This window comes from Opisthocomus hoazin, chromosome 6 (genome assembly GCF_030867145.1).
Source record: "Opisthocomus hoazin isolate bOpiHoa1 chromosome 6, bOpiHoa1.hap1, whole genome shotgun sequence".
Taxonomy (NCBI): domain Eukaryota; kingdom Metazoa; phylum Chordata; class Aves; order Opisthocomiformes; family Opisthocomidae; genus Opisthocomus; species Opisthocomus hoazin.
In genome coordinates, this window is record NC_134419.1 from 74,907,158 (window position 1) to 74,933,279 (window position 26,122).

A 26,122-nucleotide genomic window follows, 5' to 3' on the forward strand; every position below is an offset into this window, starting at 1 on the left:
GACAGTACTAAAGACACTGCTAACAAGCATTCATTCTCAAAGCCACACCATTCTGCGTTCAGCAAATACTTTTGGTATTTAGGTGGCTTTGGAGCAGCACGCTAGGCAGGTGTTTCTTATTCGACTGATAGAAATTAAGGTAACAACAGTTTTGGCAGGGGAAAGACATGCGCAAATGGGAGAAAAATCTAATAACGAGGTGAAATAAAGAGGTGTGGCAAGGAGTTCACAAAATTGCTTGTAACCGTGGTTTAAAGCTCATATGGGGAATATTACCATACGCTACAACACAGCAACTACACTCCCTGAATATCCAGATTGCTTCTGAGAGGGCTGGCTCAGACTGGCACTGGGGCCTGATGACACCACCTGGAAGACATCAGTAGACCAGCAGTTGTGGGCTGCTTTTCTTCTTTTTGTTCCCCATTTAGGCAGTTCCAGGAAAGGCATCAACATAATTCTCGCAGAATGATGGATGCAAAAAAGACTTTATCCATAGTCCAGCACCAGTAGGTGTTGAACTGTCTCTCAAACCCTGTGCTTTTAAAAGCTAGTTTAAATATGATTTTAAAAACAATAATCTCACCTCCTCTGAACTACTGCAGAATGAACAGCCTCCTGCTAGGCTGGGATCCAATAGCACAAGGTTAGAGGAGATTTTTAAATCCATTATGCTCAAGGGTACATTCAAAATCATGAAGAAAATGTGTGCTTATTATTTGATATCTTCACAGGACATGAAAATCCCAAACACTAAATATAAGATTTGTATCATAAAACAGCTTTTTTTTACAACAAAATTATTTTGTAATCAAATGGCCACAACCAGACACCATGACAATAACTTAATGACATAGGAGCATGCAGTTGGCACAAAATAAAGTACAGCTCGCAAACTCAGGCTGCGTAAATTGATGTAACTTCCTTAGTTATTCATTTATATTCTATTATTCATTTATACTTGCTGATGCTTTTATTTACTCTGGTGATTCAGAAACTTAATTTAAGATTTAATATGATCTCAGGAAAGAATCCATTACCCTCAAACATCTGCCATGATAGTCAACTGATTGATACAATGATGGCATCCACATGAATTTCAAAAGAGGACAACTGAGGGCTTGTGCTTAGCTCTTGGATATGTGTGATAAAACATTTGTTTTAAAATCATTCTCTTCTGAAAGGTAAACCTAATGTAGCAATTTGGGATTCTGACTACTCCAGCACAATAAAGCAAAACAGATTTACCAGACTGCAGCTGGGCATCTCAGCTTCTGGCCTTATGACAGTTGGCTATTCTTGCAATTCGTGTTTATCTGTTGGTCTGTATGGTTATTTAGGAGTTGAAGGAACTCCTTCACTGCTCAGAGGAATGTTCAAGGCAATGAAGCATTTGCCAGATTTAACTTCCCTGAAAGCAGAGACTCCATGAACAGATTCAATCTGTTTCAATGTTCTCATTATTAAAATTGCACCAGGATTTTTCTTATATTTCTTTGTCTTTCATCAACTGGTCGCAGAGCTCCTTAATGCTCTGTGCTAAAGCCATTTTATCTGATACTGATCCACCCCCAGCTATGTTTTCCAGCCTCTGCTACCACATTGTTCTGCCCCACGCCGTTAGACCAATACCTACATTTACTCCCATATGTAAGACAGCCTGGTGGACAAACCCTCAACACAGCTTGAACACAAGCACACAAAGGTCATTTACAATAACAGCCACTTCCTTCAGTGGCAGCAAAACTGCTGTGGAGGCACAGGTCCCCCTTTCTACTCACATGCCTTCACCCACCATCTCCCTCTTCTCTGGTACCACCTACTGATTTAAGAATTGATGGGTCTACTCTTTGGGTGAGATGTAACCTTCAGCAAAGGGTAGGAACAAATACATTCTCCCACAATTCTTTCCCCCCCCCCCCCCCAAATTAATCTTCTGCTATGCTTACAAGGCTAAAATTATCAACATTATTACATTCCTCGTTACCACTTCAGCAGCTGTTGTGATCAGTCAGAAGTGCTGCACTCACTTTTTTCTCTCTTCTTTTTGGACAGTTGAACACGTATCTGTGATGCAAACATGGCAAATACAGAACTTAACTTCTGCTGAAGCAAATGATTTTAAAGGTTGTTTTTATACATGGTGAGAGCTGGTAAGACTGCAGTGGTCTTAGTGTGTGAGCTCCAAAGAAGGCGGAACAAGGCCAAAGTGAATTTGGTTCAAAATTCAAATAAATATTCACAGAATACTTTGGCAAATGTTCATCAGGTCTAGTCTGCCTCACATTTTTAACCTGTGACCGTTTCACATTGCCAAAGTGACGAGACACTCCTTCCGTCTACAGTGTTGTCCAGAAAGGCATCTTCATAATGCAGAATCTGGAAGGTGTTTAAACAAACAAAAAACCCTCCAGAATTAGTTATCAACCGCTAAATGTGATTTGTTTATATTTGTTACAGACCTTCTCCTCCTCAGGACAACTTCAAGCACTGTTTGCATCAACATGGAGCTGGACCCAGCAAGGTAACCCAGAGCTGCGGTCAATCCTGCTGACGCCGAACGTGCTCCTGTCCCCAAGGAGGTACCTGCTCCACGGCCCTGTCCTGGGTCTTGCTTGACGTGGGACGGCCAAGGCACCTAAAAACCCTTTCCCACAGGTCACCTCCTCCTCGTTTACACAGAAGACCTGATTCTAGTGTATAAGCACATGATTAATGTTCCTTTTCATTTCAGTGGTAGTAAAGGACATGCATGAAGCAAGTATTCAAGCAGTTTGTTGAATTAATGCCAGGGTTTTACAGCACTGCTGTAAGGGAGAGGGAACCTCTCCACGTAGGAGTTTCAGAAAGAGCCCGTTTAAATCAACAAGGCAGATACCCCTCCATTCACATCTCCAAAGTTTTGTTCCCACAAAATCTATCAGGAAAAAGTGAAGACTGCAGTTCTGACTGCACTAATGAGTTTCCGCCTTATCTACAGGCATACAGTATCCATGCACTTCATCAAACACTTGACGGAGGAATTAAAAAGACAGCAAAAATTAGTTTTGTCTTAAATACCTGAAGCACAAAAGTTGCTTATAGCTACTGAAATCGTACTGCTGAGAAAGAATAAGCAAAATATGTACCAGAAGCTTACTTTATCCTCTAATAAATGATTTACTGTATGGTCAGGGTGGAGTGGCTTAGAGTAACAGGAGATAATCGTTCCTTCGCTACATAAAAACATGCTTGCTCCCTCCTCCTCATTCTCATAGCTGTGATTACTTTGGGATAATTAGATGGTTCAGTAGGAGTTAAACCAAGGACAACTCCTTCAAGCTGGAAGTCTGGTTTGTGTCCTTAACCATTTAGTGCTTCAACCACATTCGCCTCTTTATGCTTCCTGATCTTGCTTTGTTTGCCAGGTTGTCAAAAGAACCCCACCAAAAACCCAAAACAAAAAGCCCGTCGATATTGTTAAGATTGCAGTCATGGCTCAATCTCTTTGGATGTCTCTTCAAACCCCCCAAAGCCCTCACCCACTTTACCCTCTCGCTGCTGACAGAGCGGGACGCCTCATCCAAGCGAGCACACTGGCTCCTTTCAGACTGCCGAGGTTGCTCACCTTCTAGTTGCATTACGTCCCAAGTTTGTATTGTTATATCTGTAATTCTAAAAAATGTTTTAGGCATCCAATGAGAAGCATTTATCTAAAGGCTGCTCCAATAATTTTGCATTAATTTAGGGGTTCTTTGCATGTATCTCTTACAGCCCCAATGTCAAAAATACTTCTTTTTACAAATTCATTTTCCTTTTTATCTAAAACAAAACGTTGTACACTGGTCAAACTGAAGAGTCCGTCTTTTCAACTATGAACAGGAAGCTGCTATGCTGTGTGTGAAGATTACCTCTACCCTGAGAAGGCAGTTTCTTCCAGCAATTAATTCCAGCCTTATCAATCAGCTCTTGCAATGGAAGGAATTTTATCTAGTAGAAATTGGACAGAGGACTGGTCTGAAAATTTACAGCATTTTGCCAACTGAACTAGTAGCAGGGACACTACTGTGCATATCCAAGGTCTCAAACTATTTGAATCTTCACAACTTCTCTGACCAAGTGTAAACAAAACACAACAAAAACTGCCTAGAAATTTCATGAATGCTTGTTTTAGTCTAATTACATCTCTGTATAAGGAGTTAGGAGCCAGACTCAGTACAAAAGAAGGGGTAAGCCTCCATCCAATGAACAAGTCACCCAAAATCTTTAATCACAGCATACTAAAGGAGCTGAGAAAAAATTCATTTCACTACTAGAGAAAGTCATTACTGACATATGGCAGTGAGGGCAATGATGTTTTGGCAATACATCGAGCTCATCAGAACCCTTTGTAAAACTTGGGAACAGACAGAGCAGTTTTTGTGCTCGCTGGCTATCTGCAAAGCTAAGCGACAGATGTAACAGCAGCAGACAATGTTGGTCAGAGAAGGCTGAACTCAAGTGGGGCCTTTTCATTGCCTGCCAAAACAGAGCAGCCTTGAAACGTTCCTGTAGGAAAAGGATGATTTAACAGTGTCTCTCTGAATCCCGCTGTTCCAGCTGCCTCTCAGACTTCAAACTACAATCCAGCTGCTGGTGTTTTCATTCCAATTAATTTTGAGTGTTTTTTAAACAAAATATTTTCATAGAGTGACTATTAAGAGATTTCATCATGGTCTGATTTCAAACAACAAATGCTTACTGAATTGCTGAGACCGAGTCCGAGAGATGAAGAAACGTGTGTTTGGAGATTATAAAAATGCTAAAAGGATTTAACTTGGCAAGCAGAAGCCCGAGAGCTCAATTTGCCTCAAAGGATGCCAGAGTATTGAGGGCTGTGGTAAACAATAACCCAGACCTCCTCTGCAAGCTGTCCGTTAATAACGGACCTGAGGGACACATTAGAACATTAATAATTGGAAAATATAAAACAAATCCAAAATCCAGCAGAATGCGTGCAGTGTCCAGGCTATGTGGTCAATGCAGTAGCTGTCTTTAGAAGATCATACTGCAGAGGCACTGAAAGTGGTTATTTGTTCTAAAACAAAATTGAGATTCATTTTTTAGGAGGTAAAGTGAAGTAAAAGGAGGTAAAAGTAGCCAGTGAGGCCAGGCTGAAAGCTGCCGGCACCTGCAGCCAGCATTATTGCTGTGGGTCAGGCCCACGTGACTTTGGGAGCTTTAAGAAGGACAGGAGTCTCTTTTGGGGGAAAAAGCAAATGTGGGAGAACACACTTTTACCCCCACCAGCTGCTGCTTCCCCTGATACTGCTGCTGTCGGCAGAGAAGCTGTGGGTGGTTGGTGCCGCACCAAGGAGCAGAGAAGGTGTTCATGGAGAAAAGGTGAACCTTACAAGCAGGGTTCCTCTCCAGGACTTGGATTTGGAGTTGTAGTGCCTTCCTCCAAAGCCTCCCAGCAGTCCTTCTGGAGACAGCAAACAGCAGCAAACTACTCCAGGAACCGAGCACCGGTAGCTGAAAGCCATTGGGCTTGGTAGTCTAAGAAACTGATCCAGAATTGCAACCAGCAAAGCTCCTATCACACTAAGTTTAGAGTACGTCATATGCGAGTGCTTACCATAGCACACCGGTCACCACAAGATTCCAGAGAAACCAACTTTTTTCTGTTAATTACGGGAAACAAAAATCGCTGCAGTGAGGCAGCTCCGTTCTGTAGCTCCTGACTGCTGCGCCCACAGCCATATGCACTAGGACACAGCCCGGCTGCCAGCTCTGGAGCCATCTTCTTCATGACTGGGACATCATGTCTCTGGAGGGGTGGCTGCCTGTTTGAGTGGTCAGCACGTTCCTTTCACGTGCAACTTCTCTGTAACTCATTTTTATTATGAAATAGCCAAGTACATGGGGGATAAACACACAGTGATAATTTCCTACACACCCACAGTCCCAGCATTTGAAATGCTCACAGCTCTTTAGATGTCCATGGCCATTCTACCTTCAGAAGAAGGTTACCAGTGTGTGATACTCATTTTTCAAAATGGTCCCCTTAAAGCCAAGCATGGCATCCCCCACATATTCTTTGCCTTTTGAAGAACAGCGCAATGTGGGGCTTTAGAGAAGGAGACAATTTCCTCACTGCGTTACTCTGGTGCAATAAGAAATGTAATCATGTGGCTACTGGCAAAAGGCCTACTTTTAATGGCATCAAACATACATAGAGTTTGCTGAGAGACATCCTTGTTACTTTTTTATGGTGAGTCTTGGGTGCTAACTCCATAGGAGATTCAAAACAGAAGTTCTGCTAAAGATGGGACTGTAACGAAAAGTAAATTTACGAAAATGCCTAATGGCCTTGACTATCAAACAGAATTAGGTTCCAGAAACACCAAAATATTTATGAAGTGACCTAATAGATCGAGCAAAAAGACAAAGGGTTATTTTTTTTTTAACTTTGTTTGCTTATTGCTGTGAAAGTTGAGTCCCAATTTCCTTCATTGTCTGAAAACCCTCACATTTTTTCCCTTCGGTTAAATAGCTCTTGGACATTGCTCCCCCAGTGTGTATAGGAATATATTGTTGATGTAAGAATCAACTCAAAATGTGGACTGCATAAGGAGCACAGGCACTCTTCTCTGAGTATCTTTCTGGTTTTGTACTCTATGAAGACCACATACCAATTTGCGTGTGCTTCTAGTTGCAACAGATATAAGAACCATACTGACACTGCATTTCTTAATGTGTGTAATCTCAAGGAATAAGGAGCATTTCTTCCCAAAGCGTATGCAATGGATGGAAGAATAAAACTGCAAAATGTTTTGGACTTGCTACGTGACTATCACAGCTGCTTTGAGGAAAAAGAATTGCATTCAATAGCACTTAAATAAATAAATAAATAAATAAATAAATAAATAAAGCTATTTCTGCTTGATGGTACTTTTCTGGAAGTCGTTTGCTAGGCTATGGGCATACATAGAAACTCTGTGGAAATCAAGAACTCCGACGCTATTTAAGAAAGTGCTCACAAATCCACTGTATAGCTTCACCATGTTTGTATTCTGTCTTTGCTATTAATTAATGAAGTGTGAATGTTCCTCCCAAAACAGGAACACATTGTTCATGACTGCTGTGCCACTCCGAGTGAAAGCAGACATCGTGCCTGCAGAAACCATACAAATTTGGTGACTTACCGCTGCATCAGCTGATGCTCCTTTTACCCCCAACTCCTACTCTAGGACTGAAAGTAAACCCCTAGATCCTTGTCTTCCCCTTGGCCCTTCATTTCTTAAAAACTGCATTGGACCTTTGGGGGTGTATTTTGAGAGACTGAAAACACCCTGGAAAAACTGTCATCTTTTCTTTGTTTTCCATGCTTCTTGAAGCCCCAGCTCTAATGCCATTTGAAAAGGATTTTGTGAGCAGTATCTGGAAACATCAGCTGAACTGATTGGTTGTGTTGCATTGCATTTTGGTTTCATCAACGTAGTACCAGAAATCTACCATTTGTTAAACAGAGGGAGTTGATTAATGGAGCAATGGCTGTCTGTAGTCAAGTTGCAAAGAAATCTCAACAAAATACGAAAGTTTTTGAGGATGTATGTTTTTTAACTACTGATGTGGCGTGTGCCCTGGGCTGCGGACGTGAGGGCAGGAGGTGGAGGCGGCTCCAGCAAGAAAGGAAAGGAACACTGCACTAGCAAAAGCAAGGGAATGCTGCCTCTTCCCTTCTCATCTGTCTGCAACGAGTGAAACACAGCCTAAAGAAAACCACAGCAGATTTTTCCTCCTTGTCTATTGCAACACCAAGAACAAAGGGTGCTCAGCGCACATACTACGTAACTGTGAAGCTTACTTACATACACACAAAAAAATTAAGATTACAAGATCCAAGCCTGGATCCAAGTGACACCCTTCATGTTTAGGGCAGTCAGTATCAAAAGAGAGTGGGCATGAAATTCTGGGGTGATTTTAAGACTTGTTGCAACCGCCCCGAATGTAACTGTTGTTTCCCAACTAGTAAACCAGATGAGGATCCACAAAGTAATTGTGAACAATGAGGCAAAAAGTCAAATGAGGAGCAAGCAAAGTGCTGCCAAATACTAAGGGGAAAAAAAACCCAACACTTATAACTCACAATGAAAACATTTCTCCTTCAGAATTTTTGTCTGGTTAGTACCATTTTTATTGACTTTTCCAGAACCCTGTCATGATCACGTCTATTACGTGACTACTGAACGCTTATATGGCATTAGCTTCATGATTGAGCAACCTGTAAGGCTGGACCTATAAAAATTTTTCTACAGATCTAGTCTCTGTAGATAATAAGAGATAAATATACTACTTTAACTGAAAAATACCAAAAAAAGGGCTACCGAACATTAAAAAACAAACCAATGGATCATACTTCCGTGACCAGCAGATAAATAAATATTGCATCTCCTCTGACATGAATGAAGTCTTGGATTACATCAGCTGAAGAAGTTCACCATTTGTTATAACAGCTGTCAGGGAATAAGTCTTGGAAATTTTAAATGAAAGGGAAAATATGAATTTGGAAAAATATATAGGCAATTTTTTATTACTTACAATTTCCGAGCAGAAACCCATTTGGGTTTTTTTCCCCAAAAATCTGTGACCTGAAAAATACAAATACTTTTTTAAAAATAAAATTATTTAAAAGCAAGTGAAATATAGTCAAGAAAACTGGTGAGAAGAGGGAGTATTCATGAAAGAAAATCCAGAAAAGTTGGATGCGCCAGGCAAGTTGCATTCAAACCCACTGGCAGCTCCACAGGAGATGAGCACACAGGCATTTGGGTTGGCAGCTTCCTGGAGCTGATGAGGAGAAAATGAACAGTTTCATAAGGAAACACTTTGAATTAAGAGCCAGTGCCAACTGCACAAGTTTTCATCTCTCACCTCTTTTCTTGCAGCGTATTGCTCGCTTGAAGCAGACCATCACTCTCCCTTCAGCTGAAGGCCTTGACATGCATCTTCTGCACCACCAGCACGAAGGTTGCACCAAAAAGGTCCCTCATCTCTGAACTAATCTTGCACCAGCAGAAATTGCACACTGTGGGCTCTGTCCTATCCTCTCCAAAAAGAGCTGGTCGAGCAAAGAACAAGGGCGTCCTTCTGCCACAGTGCTTAATTGCTCTCATCAGGAAAACTCATCGCAGGCCAGCCACAGGTATGCGTGGTCAGAGTTTCCTCGGGAGCACTGCCACTAACCTTTCTTGGTGGCAAACCGTTCTCAAGTGCTTTTGGCACTTAGGACACAACACGTAACTCCTGAAATTCAGGCATGATGTAAGAAGATGCAACTCCATTTTCTCCAGGGGTGTCACACCCACTCTTTCCAGACCTAGATGTAGCCTGCCCTTCTGAATACCCGAACCATCACTCCCATGGCAGATCCCTCACTTACCGAATTTCGCAAAACAGCCATATTCAGCTGTCAGTTTGTGCATCTCTGTGGCAACACACTTTTGGAAAAGAAAGTACTGTAAGCTGCTGAATACCCTAAAAGAAATTATGGCTGTGCCAGGGAAACATGTCTAGACAAAATATTGCACCTTGGCTATCTTCCCTGAGATGTCTTTAAAACAGTCCTTGGCAGTATTGATTTCTTTTCCACAAATTGTAATTCACTTTGGTTCCAGTATAATGGGCCATAGATTTCTCCAGACAGCAGTGACACGGGGTCCCTTGTTTGCTGTCCTATTTCTCCACTCTCTTCTTGTTGCCTCAGACAACTCAAAGGCACGATGCCATAGCAGAAGAGTTGCTCCTCTGCCACAAGGAAATATTACTCCTCCCTGGAAATCCTTTGCGCTTTGGAAAAGCTTGCCTGGTAATTGACAATTTCAGGGGAGGCAGCCTCGTCCCAACTCATTGTGCTGGTTAGTAGAAATGGTACCAGGCTCCTCACAAACCCTTCTGAGATACAATGGCTCCTGGCCTCACTCGCGATCTGGTTGTAGGAGACAATAGCCAATGCATCAGAAAAAGCCCATCAAAATATTGATAGGCGCTCTGAGCAATATAAACATCATTGACACGTAGAAGTGTATTCCTCAGGAAATTCTGGCATTTGGGGAAAAAAACTCATCATCAGCCTAAACTGGAAATAAAATGTTTTAAAGGTGTGATTATTTGCAGTACTCAAGAGTCACTTGTAGTTAGTCTACCCCTTCTGTTTTGATAAAAATCAAAAAAATTCATTCTTACTTTGGTTTTATAAATTATTGCCTATTATTAAATAATTGCAACACAAAATGACTTCATTTCATTCTGGCAAGATGACTCTGATAGGGTCATGTCATTCTGATAAAGTCAAAATGCTTCATCACCTGCAAGGCATTCGTGCTTTAGAAAGCTTTTGACCAGTGTTTTCCACAGCATAGGAATTCAGTTGGAAAATCTTTGGCCAACTGTGATAATCAAAAGCAAGCCCGGACCCGACTTCTAAAATCCAAATGCCTTAGCAGAGGGGAATCACTCTCTTGTTAAATGCATCACTAAATTGAACTTACTAAAGAATACATCCCACTGACAACCTCAACATGAGCCAGCGCAGCTTTCCAGAGCTCCTCTGCAGACCTGGGTTACCTCTGGCCAATAAAGCAGGTTTGCAAAATCACAGAAAATTCTCAGCTGGAAGGGACCCCAGAGATCATCTTGGCCAACCTTGTGTTGAAATCAGGGTCTTAGACGAGGTTATCCACAGCCCTGTCAAGCCAAGTCTGGAATATGTACGGCCAGGCAGATTCCACTGCTTCTCTAGGCAGCTTCTCCCAGCATCCAAGTGGTCTCACAGTGAATAAATGGTTTCTAAAATCCAGACAGAAACACCCCGAAGAAACCGCTGCCTCTTGCCCCTCGTTCTGTCTCCATGCATCCTTGTGAACAGAATGACTGCCTCCAGCTTCTCTCTCCTTCAGGAGTTTTACGGAAAATCTAGTTAACAGGAGTTATGGATAGGTAAAAGGGGATTAAAAAGATGAATTCCTTCACAAAGTCTGTTGCATTTAATCTGCTTGTAACGTTGAGAACTCATGGCGACAAAAGCTCAGAAGTACACGGAGTCATTTACAGGCACAGCAGGGCTGACAGTCTTTCCAAGCGCAAATTGTTGGAGGTGACTTATGCTTCCGTGTCACAAATGTATTACATTCACTGTGGAAAAATCAATGAAATATGGTTATAATAATTAGATCAAATTATGCAGATACAGAACTTCCTGATTACAAAATGGATGGATGACCTTTCAAAAACAAGTGTTGGTTGGATTTTTTTTTCCCTTCCATGGCTTATATTTTTTTCCTTCTATCAACAGCAACTTTTTTGCCTCATTTTTTCCGTAGAGTATGCTAAGCTACTTAAACCCAAACAAAACTAAAGCATATGAAGGTTTCTGGAAGGTTTGCTAGAACTTGTCTTCTAACAGTTCTCTACCTTCCCTTAACAATCGGACACTGATCGAGCAGCCACTCCGCACACAACTGAAATTTCCTGGACTACAGAAAGTCTCCAAAACTTGCCGTTCAGGACCTGCATGACATGGCATTCCCATCACAGACCTGGGGGCCAGGAGGAAACATTACCACCAGCTCACTTGACTGGTGGATTTTGCTCAGTGTTGAGCCGCAGGAGATCCCGTTTCCTCCAACTGGCAGAAGGTCATTGATGGCACCCATGGGTACGCTGCTCCTACCACTGACTACTTCTACCATCCAAAGGGCGTGCCCTCCCACCTTGTCTGGATGGGTCTTACTCCACCTTTCAGGCTGGATATGGAGCTTTTATGGAAGAGACCTTTGTTATAAAAAAGCATTTCACTCTAAAAGCGGTTTTTACACCTTGATCAAGACCACTCTTAACCTTCTCTTGGCTTTATTAATTAGATTGAGATCACTGAATTTTTCACTAGAAAGATGGCCTCTCGACCTCAGGGTTTTGCGGTGCTCTTCTCTCAAGGGCTACACATGAAAATTGTGAGATTTTCTACACAGCTTTGCTCATGTTACTTCCAGAAATAAAACAGTAAACTTACTTGTCTTCTGACAAATATGAAACTCAGAACACAGTTCAACTCCTGCTTTTGTAAAAGCATAACAAAACAGATATTGAATGACATGATATCAACAGAAAAAGTGACAGAACAGAATCTACATTCTTATCTGACGTATAGAACCCATGCTACTTGCTATATTACGGTAAAAATGTGGGTAAAAAAAAACCAAAACCGGTAATATGAACTTGTTTATGGGCTTGTGCATAACAAACCCCAATTCTACATCCATATTTGCTCATCTATTATGCAAAGTTGATTTGCATTATACTTAAATGAAGGACAAGAAACAATCAGGTCCTGCAGGAAACCGATTTTACACAGAACGTAATCCTCATTATCCACATCAATATAAATTCAGTTCCTGACATAATGCTACTCATTATTGCTCCCGTCATTAGTAGCAACTTTCTTTTTAGGTGAGATAGCAATCCAAATTCCTGACCCCTTCTTCTCATGAAAGAGTCAAAGGTAGGCAGGACAATAAGGAACATATTCCCTTCAGACAAATTTCTGTGCTGGATTTTATTTTCTGCTGCCTAATTTGCTCTTGAAACTCCACACACAAGAGATGTTCTGCTTCTCCCCTAGAAACTGTGTTTGTGAAATTGTGGTCCATCTCCAAGGTGCAAATCTAAATCTTTGAGAGCTAAAATAAAAATGAACAAATGAAAAGTAAATAAACTATTTAAAACCAAACAAAGGTAATCAACTAAGTTTACATTATTTAATAGCTAGTTTCCCTCATGTTTCTGAGTGTTTACATACTTTTATTTTAAAAAGATCTCAAAGTAGATGCTTTTAAATTAATTTCAATCCAAGCAAAGCAAGATTCAAGATCTTCTGATACGCTTTAAGAGAATCTTACGACCAGACGTGTGTCATTACGAGCGTTGTGGTTTCTGTCAGACAGTAGCTACCATTGCTGCTAATAGTAATACATGTCATGGGAAAAGGGAATTATTCTTTTAGTAAAGCCAGTGGGAATTTTTTCAGTCAGATAATTCTTAGCTGGAAAACACCAGTTTTTAACAGGCACTTTTTCAGAAAGTTTCTTGGGATTGGTACAGGATTTCTGGTCAAAAGAAGAGAGAACTTTTACAGCACGTGGTGAAGACTAGGTTCAATAACGTTCTGGCTAACCTGCAACAGTCACGTTACCATAAAGTTCCCATTTCGGTCTCAAGCATTAGCTATTTTGGTATGTCTTCCTTCTGTTTTCAAGTGAAAAAAAAAAGAAACAAACCTTCGATACTCTTTCCATGATGACTGAGGTTTTCCATCTGTTACAATTATTTTAAATCTTCTACACAAATGGTCCTCCAACCTCTCTAATACGAATGATAAACCTCGCTAATTAAAGGATACAGGCTGACTGAATAAAAAGAGAATACATTTTATGTCTATACTAAGAACAGTTCAAACCATTTTCCAGCAAATAGTGTCCCACCCCACAAATACCAAAGATTTTACATATGTTTCACTCAAATAATCCGTGTTATTCATGAGCAGACATTTTATAAGACAGAGGCAAAAGTATTATTCCTGAAAGAACTGCTTTGTAATATAGGATCTAAGTTAAGGTCAAAAGGAAGCATTTCTGGATGTGTTCCATCACTCGATGTTCAGGAAACCATTTTGTATGACACAACAGATTAGGAAAAATAAGCTGCATGACATTTATTTTGTAATTTTAACATTAATATCTGTAGAAACATTTTATTGTCAGTACAAAAGTTAACAGATTTCAATTCTTCTTTTACCCAATTTAAAAAAAAAGAAGAAAACAAAACAAATACCGCCACATAAAACAGTGTAATTTGCATTCATACTGCATGGCCATATCAGTGTGAGTGTTCTGAAAGTAAAAACGCAAGACTTCCGTAAAAAGATACAAACAAGAGTGATATTTCAGCAGAGGCCAGTGCTACACCTACTGTTATGGAATGGATCAGAAGGAAATATTGGAGTCAGCATGAATTAATCCCTCAAAAAGATGCTGATATTCCTATGGCAAACTGTCATTATAAACAACTTCTCTCTTTTTAACTTCAGTTACAACTGAGGGGTAGTCTAAAAGGCAAAAGATCCAGGCCAAAAGATCTGGAACCTATTATCCAACTCAGCGAAAAGAATTGTAGTTAATCTGATGCATGTGCAAGTCAGGACAGAAGCTCAGCTCCTTTTAGAGCAGTACGTTCTGCTATGGTTATAGACAAATTAATGTCTTTCCTTACTTTAGGAACCCTCTTTAATATTTTTCTTCTTTTTTTTTTTTTTCTATTTCATACGTGGAATGATTCTGCTTTTTGGCCACAGGAAACACTGCGAAAGAGTTAAATTGTTAAAGTGACAGGTAGTGAGAACAAAAGACTTTCTTGTTAGAGGATTTGGTTTTGATAAGAATAATCATCTGACAATGCAGTTTTTAACACAAATAAATCAAAAGTTTAATTCCCCAAAATTAGTTATATACTGTAAATATTTCTTTTTTAAAGATCTGAAAACTAGTAAAGTCTGAACAATATATCTACTAGTTCTCTGTGCTGCCTGCATAGAAATGCCATTTAAATTACAAAAACACAACAACCCTATAAACGATTAACTGTTTTGTACATTACCAATTAGTTAATAAATTAATGATATACCATTTTCCCTGAAAGCAAAGTATTTTCCACCTTTGGATGGTGAAAATTAAGAAATTCTGTGTAAGAACAGCATTTAGCAAATAGCTGTTAAAAAAGAGACTAATTTGCTAGGTGGATTGGGACATCCATTTTTAAATCAATACAAAAAATAATTCATTGTAAATATATATAATATATATTTATACATATTTTGAATATATTTACATACATCCAGCACCTATATACTGCATTTGTGCTCTGTAAGTGTGTGCCAACATATATTTTCTCCAAATATTACAAAATAAACAAGAAAGGCAGACCCAGAGTTTGCCTCAAGTCCAACTGGTCCGTTGTACAAACAAAGTCTGTTGCAGCTTACAGGAAGCCAGAAAGTTGATAGCAATGGGTATCTAGTCACAGCTCATAAACATTCTTCTGTGTTGGGAGTATTTCAAAGTTGCAAATCACGAGATTCTTTATGTAGGATCTGACTGCTTTCCTCCAAGTTTTCTTTTTTTTTTTCCTTTTTTTTTCCCCTTATTTAATATGTACAAGCAGAAACATTAATATCCTGGAGAAAACATTTTATTTTGTATATGGTAGGTAGCTTGATGTTCTTGCGTCCTTATTCCTCCATACGATTTCTTTTCATGTTTTAACACTCCCATTCATGTGTTGGTACTTGGGAAGACAAGGTTCATACGGCATTGGATCAGGAGAGAAAACAGAGTCATCACCTGAAGAACACGAACTCCTCGTGTCAGGATAACTAGGTGAATACTGTTCGAGAGGTCCACTGAGGTCCAGATACTCCTACAACAAAAGACATAAACTGCATTTTTAGATGGTGAGTAAAACCAACAATAACAAAACTGGTCAATAACTGACCACTGCTTTAATTTGGCTTGGTCATCCAGCAGATAAAAGAACAGTTTAAAAACTACACTCGTTTCTGTAACACAACTGCATTCAGAACTGCCTGTTGCTTAAATTCCTCATAAAAGAAGGAGCTCTATAAACAACAGAGAAAGAAAAAGCAAGTACACGGTACTTTTCTGAAGTCCAACATCACCAGCATTAGCCGCGTCAGTGGAAATAAACATGCCAACCACATCAAAAGAGGACTTTTCACTCACAATGATAAAAATGAAATGTCTTCCTAAATAGAACCATTTTTCTTTAGCACATGGTAATGATTTGGAGAGTGAAAGATAATTCCAGCTTTCTATTCCTCTGGTCACTTTGAATTATCTGTTTTATATTCTTTGATATTAAATTGATGTTTAAACATGCAGTGGCATACGTGCAAAAAAGAACTAAAAGGAAAACAAAATTAAATTCACCAGATTTGGAGTTTTTTATAATACATATTCGTGTGTGTGCATATGTGTGTGTCCCAGAGTAGCCATGACCAAAACAGTCATTAAAAAAGGAAATAATATCTGCTGAATCCAAGTTTTGGTTTAAGGCTCTTCTGCTAGAAACAACAGTTTTGGCAAGAGAATAAAGTTACTTTTCCCCTTGAAATGTTCCTTCTCTTTCAACTTCTAAAGGCAGCTGCATTCATTTAAATGCAATCTCTTCATTTGCTAAACCACAAGTTATGATCGTACTGACAAGAGAAGTCTTCCACCTCAGTCAGTATTTTATGCTGCTGTGCTTAGGCTTGGGGTAATTTAGTTCTTCGGCTAACATGTTTTTTTAAGTCAGCATTCAATCATTTTCATATTATAGTTAAAAAAATGGTCACCATTTTAAAAGGGAGGGGGTTGGTGGAACGTAACTTTTAAAATGCCAACAAATGTAGCACGCAGCAAGAGCAGGCAGGTTGGAGCTATGATTACTGCCTGGGCTTTATCCACCAGGGCAATCTTGAACGTATTTATTTATTAGCAAACCAGTCCTATGTGACCAGAAACCATCAACCACTTTCTAGACAGATAGAAGAAGAAAGTGTTCCAGTACTCAAAGAAACAGGGCTTTCTCATGGGATATCAGGCATGGCTCGTCATATCAAAAGTCTTGATGCAAATGCAGTTATAAATTCAGTATTGAAGGTTGGATCCTTATCCCCTCTCCAGCCTCCTTATCCAGTGTCCAGGGCCAGAGTCACATAAGGGGCAAAAGAAGTTTCCCGTATCTGGCTGATTCCTGGTGTTGATATAACTACATAGCCATCACGCTGACTCTTGGTGACTTCTGCTCATGCAGATCAGGGAAACGTTGCACACTACTCCGTGAAACAAGGCAAATAGCATCTTTTGGGGAAAAAGAAACAACAAAAAAAACGTCCAAAAAACAAAACACCAGCAAGAAAACCCAACAGGTGATGATTCACCATTGAGAAGAGCAAGACTTTACCATTTAAGCAGAAATAGTTACTTGCACAAATGCAGAAGAAGGTATTATTGGCTGCCCCAGCAACTCTTTGAGTTGTTGGGTAAATGAGGCTGACCCTGTAGCAACAGTGTCATTCTGGGGCGAAAGGGAAAGTGTCACTGTGGAGAGGAGAAGCAGAAATATTGTCACACTGATGAATGATGGACCTGCACTGCAGGAAAACCATGCAGATCACACAAAATCAGAGGTCTCCAAGCTATGGAAGGAAGTGGGACATGCTGGAGTTCTCAGGAGACATTGAGTGAGAACATGACAAGTTTTCAGGAACATAAAATGTGCTGCAAAGACAAGTGAAATAATTTGCTTTCTATGTTCAGGGCAAATAGGACAAAAGCAATGTCTTATGTTGAAAGACTAGAGATTAGGAAAAACTTTCAAGAAGTAAGGCTAAGGAAACAAAGCAACAGCCTGTCAAGGGACGATGCGGAAATACAGCTGTGGAGATCTTTAAGGACAAGTTACATAAACATCTGTCAGGAATGACAAACGTATAGTGGATCCTGCCGTAGGCCGATCAGACGAACTGGATGCGTTCCTGAGCTTTTTCCAGCCATTTTTTCCTACGATTCGAGTCTAAAGTAATTTACATAACCCTAAAGGCCTTTTCAGGTTACCTTTGAGATCATTCCAGGTCCATGAGCAGTACGGAATTGGGAAGGCAAGATGGTTAAACACACACTCAAGAAAAAAGAAAGCAATATCCTTTCCCAGGCTCAGAATTGCAGCCCAGGCCCTCCCTCTTGAATTTGCAAATGTGTATCCCAGTCCAAGCCACCCAGCACTCCGCTGTGGCAGCCAGCCCACCTCCAACCGGTCTTGTGAAATCGTATATAAATTAGGCAGGACAAGACGCCATCGGTACTGGGTGAGGGGAAAATGGTAACGGTACACAGAGCTGCATTTCCGACTCTGCAGGGAGCGCTGATTCCTGCCTCATCTCTGAGCCATCCCTGAAGGGGCCACTTCTTAGGGTAAACCATACAAAACAGAATCCAGATAAATTTATAGCTGCTACTGAAGTCAAGAATCTCATTCGACCTGATCTACTGGGCAAAGGATGATCATAAAAAATGGCATGTCTTTACTCAGGTTCTCCTGTCATCTCTACTGCATACAGCCTTTCCTAATGCTGCTTAAAAATCTGTTTTTTATTTCTCCAACAATCCTGAAAAATTAAAAAGTAATGTTGCGGACCAATATAAAGTGATCTAAGTCTTTGTTTTCTCCCTTTTCTCTCCCCTTATAAAGAACTGCTATAATCTTAGCAAATTTGAAGAATTTATTTTGAAATGGTCAAAACAAGTTGCTGCAACTTTCCTCTGTAGAGGTTTTGTTCTTATTTTCCCCTCTCATTGTACATATAATTTCTCAGAAATGACAGGAATTTGTAAAATGTTTCTGGGACATCAACTATTTTCTCTCAAAAGAAATTTCCACCAAAAGAATCAACATTTCCATCACTTCTGATCTTCCTCACAGGTGCGTGTGATTCAGCACTGAGAACCGATTCCTGCGTGAATACCCTAATCAGAGTGTTCCTTGCTAAAACTAATAATATCTCAGACCTCTGAAAGAATGCTCTTCAAATGAAACCTTTTTGCATTCATATATGCCAACCTGAAGCAGTGTTAGGCAGGACCTTTGGATAATTGGATGGCTGTTCGCACGTTCCCCATGGGTCCTCATTCCCTCCACAGAGAGCTATTTCAGTGAACTTAATTCACTCTCAGACATATAATCTGAAATCTACCATTGACAATTTCTCCTTTTCTGACCTAGATATCACGGCTGGGAATCAAACCGAGATGATAAATGAAAAACACCATGAACTCTACATCCCTCCTTCAGATGAAATTCATGTTGAAACGTAAACATCGCCTCTCAACCTGCCACATGTAGTCCCTCGATACTGCTATGCTAAAAACTTCAAAAGATGCAATGAGAAATAAACAAAAACACTTTAAAGACGTGTTTCTGTTTAGTTACATAAATCCAGGCATAATGGCAAGAAACCAAGGATTTCATAGGATACATAGTTTAGCTGCGTGTAACCTCAGAGGACAACGACAAACAGAACAAGAAGAGAACTTCAGCAGGATTTCATAATTGAATAAATTCCATCTGCCTCCTGAACCATTTGTCCTGATCAGCAGCTTATGGAGGGAAACAATTTACCTACCTCATTAGTTGTGAGAGTGAGAATCCGATCCAAGTCTTCCACCAACTGTTTAAAAGTTGGTCTCTGTGAAGGCACAGCATGCCAGCAATCTCTCATCATCATATAGCTGTAAGAAATATCCATTTTCTTGGCTTAATTAAAGTCACACATCCTTCTCGTCAACCTTTTCATACACAGTCAATGTTCTTCGTCACAAGTAAAGCAGTGAGCACACAGCCCTACACGTGGACCGCCGTCTTTCCCAAAATTGCACAAAGCTGCTTGCCCTCAAAGGTGCTTTTCTACTCCTGTATCTCTCCTGCCCAGTGTCTGAATTACCTTTTTGTGGACCTAATTCTGTAGCCTTCTGTCCCAGGAATTTCAATGCTATTAATTTACACATGCTTAAATATTTTTGCATGTTAGGGACTGCAGCCTTTGCAAAGTGAAGAAGTTAAAATGGGGGGGGGAGAAATGTAAGAGCAGTGAAGGGCTATACTGAAATAACAGAAAGAGAAAATACTCTCCCCTCATCAGCAGGAGATAATGTGGTGTTAATGCAGAAGTTCCCAAGTGTATTTTGTTGTGCACAATACCAGCCTGACATACTTTACATAGGATTAGTGATGTGTGCGCCATTTAGGAATTTTCATGTTCACAAGAGTAAAATAAAACACGTGTAAGTGTAAAAACACTGATGAAGACTGGTTTGTAGGTGACCACTTCTCTTTTCAACGGGATCACAGCAGGGTGTGTAAAGAAGTATCCTCTGCCAAACATTTCCCAACGACCTTTTCATATCTTTTCTTTACATAACTACATACACACATATCCACAGTTTTAAGATTGGGGCAACTCTGAAAATGTTTGATTCTGCTGGGGGCAACATTAACCACATGAATTGGGTATGGTTTGTGCCTGTCAATGCTGGCACAGCAAATCAGGGTCCTTACAGTTCATTGGTGCAGTTGGCAGGTTTATCCATTCGGTGCCCCTCCTTCAGCAGCTTAAAAAGTTCCTCCACTGGGATTCCTGGGTAGGGCGATCCTCCTAACGTGAAGATCTCCCACATTAACACACCAAATGACCAACTACAAATGAAAGAGAAAACTGCGTCAGGAGATCTGCCTTACTGATGAAAACAGACATGTGTCTGTGACAGATGCAACGACTGCCAGTCCCTTTCAGGAGATGCTTCAACCAGCGTCTGCTCAACTCTGAGGGCCTTGAGCGGGACACATCGGTCTGTGCAGTGCATCAGGTGAATGGGCAGCAACAGGGACTGAGCTGAGCATGTTCTCAAACACGCTCTTCACCTTTGTCTGGTGTGCTCCAAGCACCCCAGTTTCCAAGGCTACCGCAAAGAACTGCGTCTTCACAGCTTAATTATTTACAGAACGCTCACAGCGGAGCTGGTCTGCAATTACGCGGCAGGATATTGTGGAAAAAGCAGGCTGTTCAAGACAAAAATATTTTACATCATTCTGCTCTTTGACTTTTTCTAACGCATTTTTGTTTGGAAATGAAGGAGGATCTTTTTAAGCCAGTTTTCCTGCCTGCTTGCCACCTCCTCCTGAGCTTGCCTGATCACGCCTTGCTGGCAACCGCGGGCTCTCTGGAAGGCAGCTTTGCCAGGTGAGCAACAGCACGCAGCTTGCGCTGGCTCCCGAGCTTCCCCGCAGCTCTCCTAGCTTTGCAGCCGTGTATTTTAGTAAACTGTTTGCACAGACTTGCAATAATATTGTCTTTAGCCGCCTTCAAAGGCACCACGGGGCCAAGAGCCTCCAAGTTCCAGCACCGAAATCCTCGTGCTCCGTGGCTGCTGAGGAGCTCCAGCTGACTTTCAGTCCTGAAGCAGTGAAGTAGTTTACTTCACATTCACTTCAATATATTTGCCAAGACCTTCTTTTAAAACAAAAGTTTGATCCACCCTTAACCTGTGTATATAGTTTCCTTTGTAAATAACATAAAGATTGCTGAAAAAGCCTCAGTAAATGCTTTTCTTAAGGAAAGAGCAGCTCGGGAAGTGCACCCCGGTCACAGAAAGAGGAGATACCTCTTACTTTCTCCACCCTGCCCTTTTACTTTTTAACCCTGCGCTGACATGCATAACCTCTTACACCTGTGCTGGGAAGCATCCAGCCCTTTACAGTTAACAGATTGTCTTGGAGAAATAAAAAACATAAGATCTTCATCTGCACTGCATAAAAATACACGTCTACTTCCAGCACAACTCACGCGAGTACCGTAGATGGGCCTAGGAAACTGTAATAGGAAGCAGAATAAATCCCGAGCGGTTGCATCAGCCAGCCACTCTGGGCAGACATTAAAAGATTCTGAAGCGTCAGAGTCCAATGATTTCCTACTACATGCGAAGTACTGCTGGGAAGCAGCACCACTTCTAAAAAATCAGAGAAAACCTTTCCAGTATATCCAGCCTATGTTTTATTATACCTAATTTTAGCAGAAAATTTTACAGGAAGTTTTCAGGAACTTTCTTTTCTTTCTTTCTTTTCCCTCTTTCTTTTTCTTGTAAAAAAAAAAAAAAAACCTGAAGGAAGTCCAGAGTATGTCAAAAGCCAAGCAAATTAGATAGACTCTTTGTAGCTGCACATCCGTAAATAAGTTCAAGGGGGGAAACTTCCGCACTGACAGAAGGAGGTTAGCATTTTCCACCTTTCATGTGCTTTGAAGCTGGGCAGATTAGTAACAGAGCACTGGTTAGCAGTCTACCATAAAATCCTCACTTTCTAAGGGCAAGTCCTGTTCCATCATTAATATGTGAAACAGAATGAAAACGCTTAAAGGTAAAGGCCAACAGAAAAATACATCTAAAATATCTCAAACTTTTACAAATACAAACAAAAACAGCCCTCCTTCCCACGGCCCAAAAACCCCATTCAGACAAGGCCACTTACACATCACTTTGATGCGTGTAAACTCTGTCAAACAGAGCTTCTGGAGCCATCCACTTTACTGGAAGCCGTCCCTGCAAGTTTGGAGGGGAAGGGAAGAAAAATTAAAATGGCAGCAATTTACAGGATGATTTGAACAGCAATTTTTTAAAAGGATTAATCAATCCTCAGGGTATAGACTAATGCAAACGAGAACATAACCTACCTTTAAAATTTTCAGGAAAAAAATAGTAAAATGGGCTAAAGTAGGGAGACCGTTAAGAAAAAATGGATGTAAACATTGAAGATAAAATTAAAACCACTGAGGGCACCAAAAGAGTTCCCAGACTGCTCGCTAGGAGAACGACAGTATAAGCAGATCAAAATTAAAAAGATCGTTATGGCTGTTTAAAGACAAAAAAAACCAAATCAATAATCCTCTGTAAAGCAGTCCTGACTCAAAAAATAAGTTGATCACTAAATCCAAAAATTTTGTTTTCCTCTTCCACCTTCTGAAGCGGCCCCAAGCTCACAGGGTCACAACCGCCTGTTGCTTTGCACACAACGGCTGCTGTGCTCAGCACCCAGGAATCGCACTAAATTCAGTAGGAAGAAGGTTCAGCTCCCTCCAGTACTGATGGGCCCGTACCTGGGTGCTCTGTCTTTTGAACGTAGGCAAATATTACCACTAAAATGCCATTAATCGCTTAGCGCTTTATTTTCATAGGTAAGCCACTTAACATGATTGTTAATAATAATTACTATTTATGCAAAATATTAAAGATTAGAACTGAATGAGTTCTGCAAGGTTCCCATCAAAACCCAAGTGTAGTTGGTCAGGATCTTAAGAGATGCCCCGAAAGGGAGGTATAAGCTGCTCAAACTAGGCATCAAGAACCACATCTGAAATGTTTTATCTTCTCAATTCAGTAGAGGTTGAACACCAAAATGGTGACCGAATGGGGAGTAAAAACCAATTTTCCCAATCTCTAACCCCACTTTGATTCTACCACCACAACTCATACATAACAAGCTAAGTACAGGCAAAAGGCATAAAGCTGTGTGTGGTGCTACCACACATAGACAGGATTTTTATGATGATTATTGCTAGCACTGTTTATACAGTGTTTTTCAAGATCCTAGATTTGGTACAAAATCAGCAGCAATCAAAAGGAATATTTCCACTTATTTCAAGCGATTGGAGCCAGGGATGCACAAAAAACAATCCTTGTATTTATACATTTCTAACAAATCATACCATACACAGCCCTTTTGGTTATCTCTTTAACTGTCCCTGTAAGAGGGGACAGAAACACTTACGTCCTTGATCCCCGTTTTCTGTCTGCGATGAAAAGTGAGGCTGCTGTACAAGAAGCCCTTTAAGTTTATAACCATAGTTTTGAAGTGAATCATTGAAAGAAACACTTGTTTCCAGAGAGAAGAAAACCATCCACTTACATTAGTAGTCTTTTTATAATAATCTATATTGTTGATGTCTCTGGCTAAACCGAAGTCTGCTATTTTCATGACATTATTTTCAGTTACCAAAACATTTCTTGCAGCCAAGTCTCGATGGATACACTGGAAAGAAAAGGAAAAAAAAGGCCCACTGAAATAAACTGCTGTAAAAGTGAAATTACTTCTACACCGTACCTAAGTCTCCTTTGCATATTTTAACGCCAACAACAAGGTGGGAAAGCCACACGTTTACTACAAGCCTGCGAAATACGGTTGTCTTCATGACTGCAATCCATCCCCTCAGCCGGCGTTTCCAAGCTGAACGACAGCCTTAAGAAGCCTCTCAGAAAAGCCTGGTTTATTTAAGACTTCTATTTTGCTAAGGCTGACAGCTTGGGTGGTGACCCAAACCGCGCCACGCTGTGACTCACGCTCTGCTACACATGCCCAGGTACAGGTATTGCAGCACTTTCATTACAAATACTGTTAATGAGCGTTTTATTATGTCCCTGCTCTTCAGTTACATCGTCTCACCAGAGCTAAAACCTGACAGTCTGGATCCGCGCAACCATTTTCAATATAGAAGATCTTAATATAAGATATACCCACAGTAGATAATTTTAAACTAGATGTCTAGGGTGTGTGTATTTACTTCAACCATGAGACTGTAACAATGTAATTTAAAAAAAAAAAAAAGGCACACCAATCTGGGTTGGGCTGTTTGCTTTTTAAACAACTTTGATACTGACACTCAAAATGTTATCTCCTCAGAGGTTTTTCCTTCATGTCAGCATTATCCTGAATTCTTGACACGGGAAGGACTTTGTGATATTATTGCTGTGTTTGAACAGCTTTACTAGGGATGATACAAGGTGGCAGCAGGGGCATGGTAACACACATCGCATTTGGAATCCCCCCAGGATACTCTACTTCCTTTCAAGTTAAATATCCCTTCTTCTTTTCACCTCCTCAATTTTGGATTACTCTTTCTGTCACCCTTTTTATTTCAGCATGTGCATAGACATGCTGGACTGAACCACTACAAAAAAAACTGTACAACAGCCAATTTCTTTCTGGCATTATAACTTGCCCCAGCAATTTTCTGAGATCTCTTATCCCGCCTGGGTAAAATGAGCCTACAAAGCTTCTGCTCCTCACTGGGTTAGCCATGGGGAACTGCCAGGAAAAACCTGCTCCAGCAATGCCTTCATGTGCACAGGACCAGACAACAGTACATGCTTTCAGCGTCAGATCAGTCTTCTAACTCAGTGTCAGCAATGCTATGGTAGCAGAAACAACACAGGCCAGCCTTCCTGCTTCCCTGCCCCTGTTCTCAAACCCTACAAGAACAGCCTCCAAGACGCTAGGAACTCAATTTAGTTGCCTAAATAGAAGCACATACTGTCATCTGAGATGCCCTGTGATACCTAAGGTATCTTGGTAAGAATACAAGGGACGACACAGGACCCACAGCAGACCTGTGCCTTGCTGGAGCGACAGGCCAGTGGTACCGCAGAGCATCTCAGACAGCACGTAACACCTCAGGGTGAATACACCCAACGATTCAAACCCTGTTATCGTCTGTCTCTGATGGATTCACTGTCTCTTTGCAATGATCTGGGTCAGCCCTTGTGTCTGGAGCTCCCCTCTGGTTCTTGCACAGTACTGGAACAATGGAAAGGACACATCAGCAGAATTTTAAAAAGCATCCATCCAACTTAGAAATAACATCCCATTTCCAATGTACAATTGCTTGTAAGGGAAAGCGTTTTGCTAGGCAAAAAAGTAGGTGCCCAGGAATCTTCTTTATTATTTTTTTTTTCAATTGAGGTCTCAGTGAGCCATTTCTTGGATTGAAATAACAAGAACACTGTCCTTCTCATAGTTCCTGCACAATGGAAATACCGTGAGAAGACCAGCTCTCTAATTATTCCAGCTCAATAAATGGATCCCCAAGGGGAAAAGAACTAGTGAAATACACACAGAAATGGCGGGGTATCTGAAGAACCGAAGTGCGCAGTTTTACTATGTGCTGCTTTTGTTTTCCCTTTGCCTTGCACAAAGCTTCACGTTCCGTCAAGTTCGGTGCGGCGCTGATCAAGTGTTTTTGCAAAGGAACTGAACCAAGGATGAAATGGCTCTGCTGCGTGCGTCTGTGCGAGCGCACACCTTCTTGGCAGTGTCCTACAGCAGCACTTCAGAGCTTCCCAGGTGGAAGCTTGTTCTCAAGATTTGCCAATCAAAAGATTTATTTTTTTTCCTTTCACAACAGCTCTATTTTCTTGGGATGTGGTTCCTTGCCAGAAAAATGTTTCACTAATCTTAGAAAGAGATATCCTAAGGTGCTTTACCTAATACACTATTCATGCTTACTCCATTCGATTTTGTCTTGCTACCATGCATGTTGCCCTGTCTAACCTATTACACCAAGAATTACTGTTTCAAAACAAAAGCATGAAAACAAAATTAGACCTCAATTCCTCTTCTGTAAGTGCAGAAAAGCAATAAAAAACCCCATGACTGCACACAACAGGAC

General features: G+C 40.7%; 1 protein-coding gene across 8 annotated transcripts in view; it reads right to left on the reverse strand.

Moving 5' to 3' along the window:
- Nucleotides 1-13,714: 13,714 nt before the first annotated feature.
- The window catches only part of FGFR2 (fibroblast growth factor receptor 2), a 90,389-nt gene continuing 77,981 nt past the window's right edge, over nucleotides 13,715-26,122 (reverse strand). For all 8 annotated transcript variants that reach the window (XM_075423854.1, XM_075423853.1, XM_075423852.1 and 5 more), the window contains 5 exons: nucleotides 23,587-23,709; nucleotides 22,153-22,223; nucleotides 20,188-20,325; nucleotides 19,256-19,361; nucleotides 13,715-15,489 (listed from right to left, as the gene is read on the reverse strand). In XM_075423854.1, coding sequence (XP_075279969.1) covers nucleotides 15,325-15,489; nucleotides 19,256-19,361; nucleotides 20,188-20,325; nucleotides 22,153-22,223; nucleotides 23,587-23,709 — 603 coding nt within the window. In that variant the 3' untranslated portion in view covers nucleotides 13,715-15,324. The remainder of the gene's footprint in view (nucleotides 15,490-19,255; nucleotides 19,362-20,187; nucleotides 20,326-22,152; nucleotides 22,224-23,586; nucleotides 23,710-26,122) is intronic.